The sequence below is a fragment of the Schistocerca serialis genome, chromosome 1, assembly GCF_023864345.2.
Source record: "Schistocerca serialis cubense isolate TAMUIC-IGC-003099 chromosome 1, iqSchSeri2.2, whole genome shotgun sequence".
NCBI classification, from domain to species: Eukaryota; Metazoa; Arthropoda; class Insecta; order Orthoptera; family Acrididae; genus Schistocerca; species Schistocerca serialis.
Genome location: NC_064638.1, coordinates 243,611,561 through 243,618,369, shown reverse-complemented (window position 1 = coordinate 243,618,369; position 6,809 = coordinate 243,611,561). Strand labels below are relative to the sequence as shown.

The 6,809-nt window shown below is 36.5% G+C and overlaps 1 protein-coding gene across 4 annotated transcripts in view; it reads right to left on the bottom strand.

Moving 5' to 3' along the window:
• Positions 1-415: 415 nt before the first annotated feature.
• Positions 416-6,809, bottom strand: part of LOC126466919 (peroxisomal acyl-coenzyme A oxidase 3-like) — a 76,620-nt gene continuing 70,226 nt past the window's right edge. For all 4 annotated transcript variants that reach the window (XM_050096424.1, XM_050096421.1, XM_050096423.1 and 1 more), the window contains 2 exons: positions 1,555-1,687; positions 416-1,366 (listed from right to left, as the gene is read on the bottom strand). In XM_050096424.1, the coding sequence (XP_049952381.1) occupies positions 1,110-1,366; positions 1,555-1,687 (390 nt within the window). In that variant the 3' untranslated portion in view covers positions 416-1,109. The remainder of the gene's footprint in view (positions 1,367-1,554; positions 1,688-6,809) is intronic.

Sequence of the window (6,809 nt, the reverse complement as noted above, 5' to 3'; positions counted from 1 at the left end):
TACACACAACTTGTAAACCAAATAAGATGCTGTGTACTGTATTTTTAGTGGGTTTTATGTGTACTGTTTTCACTGTTGAAAGTCATATTGTGCTCAATTGGTTTTTGTATGTTATTCTGTGCACGTCAGTAACCAATATGTACATCAAACATAAAAGTTTTCAACCCCTTTGGCCGCATGTATACTAGTATTTCATAGTATTGTTCTAATAATCTACAAATGTACATAAATGTAAATTTCCTGATGATTCAGTCTATTTCAGAGAAAGCAACTTTTTGGTACCAAATATAAAAAAGTACTATTACTGAAGTGGAAATACCACTGATGTAGAAACAGATGGAGAAGTATCATAACTCATCAAAATTTAACTTAAATTATGACAAATATAATCACGTGGCTAGCCAACAGGCAGAAATCCAACAGCAAGATATATTATTTATTCAATCACATAATTGTTCAAGTGTACAAAAATACCCCCTTTAAAAATAGACAAATATAAAATTTTATTTCACCACATATAAAAAAATATATTCTTATTAAAAATATAGCTTTGTACAAATCTTTCTATTGACCACTTTCTTTTTCAGTAGTAAGAATTAAACATTCAAGTGGCAGATATTATCAATCTTATTTCTGACTTGAAAATGTATCTTCAGAGTAAATGAATGACAACCATATTGGTTGCTGTACTAAAACATGAATTCCTTCTGTCTCTTTTTATTCACATGTAAGCAGTTTCGTTCACCTCCCATTATACGTCTAACACTGGGACTGCAGAAAGTGAGAGCTACTTGTTTCTTAAGTTTCGCATGACACTGGGACACATTTTGAAGTGATACTAAAAGTGTCTCTCTCTTATAATCTCCAGTTCAAGTAACTGATTTAAGTTTCTTTTTGTAAAAGAATGTTTGTGAAAGGTTTTCTATAAAAAATATGAATATGTAAGTCCCAGTTTTAAGCCAACTTAATGTTTTATAAATAGGCAGTAGGGATACTGTTCTTTGTGCATGAGGAAACTAATTTATATACATAATTCCAATCACCTGAGAGTGAATTATTTTGTATATGAACATCAAATATGAAATTCAAGCCATTTCATAGAAAATTCTTCAGAGTTTTGAGTGCTGCCAAAACACAACATCTTTCCACCAAGCTGGCCGTTCAAAGGTCTGTGGATTGCTGAAGAATGAAGCTTGCATATTACGATATACATGTCCATCAGACTGTCCCAACACAGATGACAAAAGCCTATCTGGAGGGGCCAGAGCATCCACCAGACTAATAGCTTCAGATTTCAGTTGTTCACAGAGTTGTAAGAGGCCTTCTTGTATGAAATGTGCTGGCTCACGGTCACTCATGTAGCCACCTGTTAAAAATAATTACTAGTCATAAACAGCAGAAGTGAGATAAGATGTAAGTAATTCTCATAGTGTTTGAGCAAAGGTATTAACTATAACTTTCTCATTGCAAATTATTGTAGTTCCGCTACTCAGTTTCTATTATAAGGTATAGTTTTGGTAACTTATTCATCACATTTCATTATCGTGTATGTACCTTGGTAGAGGAAGGGCAGGTGCTTTTCAAGAGACCATACACCGTACAGGGAACACAGTTTACGGAGAACAACCTTCACAGAATGATTGTTTGCACTGTTTGCTTTTTCCACAAATTTCTGCAAGATAAAGTGCTGAAACAGAAGATTAATATTATTGACAGTGGCTTTACTAGGTACTGAAAACAAAGTAATCTATGAATTTCTTGAATCACTTTATATTCAACAAGCACAAGTGCATATACAGACTTCTGAAATTGAGTTTTGCCTTCAAGGTTTTTAACCACAAGCCATAAACTTTTTTTCACTCAAAATAGTTCTTCGATAACTGATCCAATAGTGCTTATTTCTTTTTTCCCTGGCAAAGTGGCAGTTTAAGCATGTTTATTTTTGTGTATTTTTAACTTAAAAATGAGCACTATATTTTTTCACATTTCTGCCAATTAAATGCAATACAGTTAAGTTTGAGGAAAAAGAGGCAGTTACCAAAACAATATTAGAAGTATAGCAGAGTGTGATAAGTGGAAAATTTATTGAAATCTAAATAGAAAAATCACTTGGAAGTCAAAGGCATAACAATAGTACAGAATGAAGAGGGACAGAACAGTAAAAATTACAGTTAAAAATGAATTAACACAATAATAAGAGATAAGTTAAAAAAAACAAGAGGGTCATTAAAAAGCCTGAAATATATGGTAGATTAGTCAAAGATGGGACATAGTTATCACAAGACTCATACAACTTTTCAAGATGAGTGGGGTGGTTTGGAAAAAATATGAATTCTGAAAGAAATACAGTAAAAGCCATTATATGTTAATTAATGGCATGCATATAATGGAAACCATTTGTGTGTTGATCTGCCGGTCCAACTGTAGTGATTTGAAACAGTAGTAGTGGGAGAAAGTGTCTAAACTATCTGCAAACATTATGTTAACTTTCACATTGTCACAGAATGTGTATTGCAGCTCCATTTTGTGTGACATATACACAGTGAGGTAGTTAAAACAGGCCACCACAACTACACTCACACCAATGTGTGGTTTTCAAGAAGTTATAGTGGAACATGTTGCTAATTTCCTGACAGGCATTAATAAAATATCATAGCTGCTGAATTATAACAGTGGCGTATTTTGAACTTTTGTTATTTTTTATGGAACTGTATGCTTTATTGTGTACAATTGGAAAGAGCATTCGAAGAGAGCTTTAGTGATATAAGTTGTGTAGCTTGATCAAACAGTAACAATGTAACAGTGACACAAACAATTGCCCTACTGTACCAAATGTATGCAAACATATAACTCAGTATAGTTGGTATGTTCACTTGTGTACTTGAAACCTATCAGTCTTTGCTTTGCTGCTGGAGTGATCAAACTATTCAGACTTTCACAATGTGCAGACAAAAAGTGAAGTTTAAGATGAATGTCACCAAACTGTTAGGGCAGTGATGTAGCTGTATGCTGAAAGGTAAGAATAAAATACATCAACAAAAATGCATAGGAATTGGTTAGAGAAATATAACATCCATTTTAGCAGCAGTAATGCACAATCCACATGTCACTCTGAAGCAGTGTGATGTGTGACTGAGATCAGCCAAGGAAATGTCCTGTGAATATTACAACCCAACACCCTTAATCTTGAAACTTGTTGGCAGGCTAAAATTGTGTGCTTGACTGGGACTTGTACGTGGGACCTTTGCCTTTTGTGAGCAAGTGCTCCAGCAACTAATCATCCAAGGATGACTCATGACCTGCCCTCACAGCTTATCCTTTTTTCCAGGCATTCTAGTCCCACAAGGTTGCAGGAGAATTTCTGTCAACTTTAGAAGATAAGAGATATGAGGTATTGGCAAAAGTAAAGCTGTGAGGTGGGTTGTTCATCATGCTAGGATAATTCAGTCACGAAAGGCAAAGATGTCAGGTTTGAGTCCTGGTCTGGCACACAGTTTTAATCCATCAGAAAGTTTCAGGTTAGTGCACACTCTGTTGCAGAGTGAAAATTAATTCTATGCACTTGACCCTTTCCACATTTTTCTCCATCAACAGCTTCAAATGAATGACTTTCAAAATTGGTTACAGTTCTGTAAATGGTGTCTATGAAAACTGCAAAGAGATCTTCTGTTTCTGTGCGAAATTTTGTTTACAGATGAAGAATCCTTTACGAACTTTGGACAAATCAATGTTTGCAAAACACACTACTGTTACACTGGCTGAGAGAAATGAATAAATAACAGCCAGTCGCGTGGGGTAGCTGCACGATCTAGGCGCCTTGCCATGGTTCACACGTCTCCTCCCATTGGAGGTTCGAGTCCTTAGTGTAACTTAGTTTAAGTCAGGTTAAGTAGTGTGTAAGCCTAGGGATTGATAACCTCAGCAGTTTGGTCCCACAGGAACTGACCACAAATTTCCAAAAATAACAGCCTTGGCCTATCAACAAGTGGTGGGCACTTCTCAAGAATCACATAATTGGTGACTGTTTTACTGATGGGACTCAATGAAAATGAGTATCTACCATGCCCAACAGAAAAGGCACAATTGTTGCAAGACATTTCACAGGACAAAAGGGAATCTATATGGTACCAACATGATTGATATCCCACCCATTCTACACAGATAATCACAGACCCTCTTAACAGAACGTTTGGAGATTGTTGGGCCAGTCCTTCAGGAAAAACAAAATGACCTATACAGCTCTGCACTTTCATTTATGTGGAAAATTAAAATGTCTACAAGCAAACAATGACAACTGCCAAAGATATGAATTGCCTTATAGCTGGGGCCTGTGCAGGAACAAGTTCAGATAAAATTCTATACGCATATTGTCCGCTGAAATTGTTTTACAGCATGCATCATTGCTCAAGGCTAGCATTTAGATAAAAAACAGATGAACGATATATTTGTGGGATCTCTTTTCTTAACAGCCTGACAGTGTCTTGCAGCGCTATTATCTTGTTATGATTTGGTCACATTACATACTTTCTGTAATCCTCTTTCCAGTGCCACGTAAAAACTATATATCTATATTTTTAAAAAGTGTCAATAATTCAGCAAAAATAAACATTAAAAATTACTTCCATATGTCAAAAAATTCACTGCCCGAACCCTTTAACTTAGCGGAAACCACATGCCGATGTAATTATGTGCTTTAAATATATCTGCGGTTTCCTTTCTTAGCTTCCTACCTTGTGCATTGTTTATCTGTACTCAATATTTTGTACATATGACAGCCAACAATGTTAAGTTTTTATATGATGAAGTTTGCCCATGAGTGATATCCCTTTTGAAGAAACTGGACTTTTCGATGATACAGATGCAGTAGCTATAAGTGAGGTGGTGCAAAAGAGATATTTTAACAGGAAGCACCAAGGTAAGGTCCAGACAGCAACCAAAGTTATACTGTAGCTCAAGAATGTTATGAGAACTGTATTAATTACTCTGGGATGACTGGGAAAATTTTAAAAGAACTGACCTGGTCTCAAGATTTATGGATATTAGTCTCAGGATTAAAAGTTAGTCCTCTAGATTCACAAAGGCGTCCACAGTGGAAAGAACACTGTTTCTCCATTCTTTGAATCCCCTGTTAGTAGTATCTTATTGAAAACTTGGAAAATAAATAAAAAGCAATATGGAAAATTATAAAGAAGGAAATAAGTACTGACAAAATAAATTATAACATTTATATCATAAAAAACTTGGAATGGCCATGTCAGTCCATGCAACTCAATATGTCAGTTTTATAAAATGGTATATTCTTGAAACTACAGTCTTTCATACAAACTATTATAATAAATGTACTATGCAATTATTTATAATAACAGAGTCAAAGCTATTAACTGTGGAATATAATCTAAAAATAAAAGGTTAACAGCAATACATGAAGTATTAATTTGTATGCTGAAAGACAGTTTACACAGTCTTGTATCAAAAGGGAAACTCACTCCAGAAAACTATAAAATTATGAAACAGAATTTCTGGCTAGGGGGCGAAATTTTTAATACTGCTAGACAGGCTGACTTCCTACTTTCCAGTAACTGATAATTCCTTCCATGGATAGGAGAGAGGTATAGTTTGGTAAATGTTAAAAAGGGAAGGCAGGTCACTCAGAGGGAGGACAGAGACCCCTCTCCCTCCCTCTGTTTTGAGGAGGGGGAGGCACGTCTCTCCTTGAGGTGAAACGTGAGTCCCTTTCATTCTTGAGTCTGAATGACAATTTTAAATAATCTCTTATGCATATTGTATCTTGTACGTATGTGCTGAAATTGTTGGCAGAGATGTGTCATTTTAAATATTCACAACTAGGGACACATTAATCAGTTTATGTATTATGACTTATGCAGAGTAAACAATGGCATTGCTAATAACATACAAATGCAGAAATAATGTTTATGGTATGGGAAGTTCTAAAGAATTTACGAGTAAAGACACCAAGGTAACAACTTACCAGATAGTAGAAGTTTTGAGCTATCGACAGACATAAAAACACAACTGAAAAACAAACAAACAAACACACACACACACACACACACACACACACACACACACACACACTCACACACATACCTGTACAATGTGTCAGCTGAATGCACACTGCCAGGACTGAAGTTCTATAGATTGCCTAGAGTGAGAGGATGAATTGTGTGGAGTGGGAGAGGGGAGACAGGAGGCAGGAAGCAGTGGGAAGGCTGGTTGGTGAGTTGATGATTCAGAGGGAGGTGGCAGATGTACAGGATGGGAATGAGACACACAGACACCAACACTAGTGAGTTCATGCAGCACATGATGATTATGATGATGATGATGTGGGGGAATGGACTGGGAGTGGGTGGCAGAAAAGAGGAAAGGGAAGATTGTATGCATGTCAGGATGAGTGAAATTAGGGTCCTTAGGTAGGAGGCATGTGAGGGGCAGGGAGCTATCATGAGATTGAGTCCAAGAGGATTACAGGAATGAAGGGTGTGTTGCATCCATGCACTTCAGAAAAGCTGGTGCTGGAGGAAAGGAAGGAAGATTAGGGTTTTAACATCCTGTTGACTTTCACAGAAAGCAGCTTGGAAAGTTTCACGGATGGATAAGGTAATTGGCCATGCCTTTTTACTTTAACCATCTTGGCATTTGCCTGCAGCAATTTAAGGAAACCACAGAAAACCTAAAACTGGATGGCTGGATGAGACTTTTGAAATTGAGCATGGTGTGCTCAGCAGCATGTTCCACTTCTCGGGGATCAACTCTGCTCTAGGTTTCAGTCTGGCAGTGACCATTCA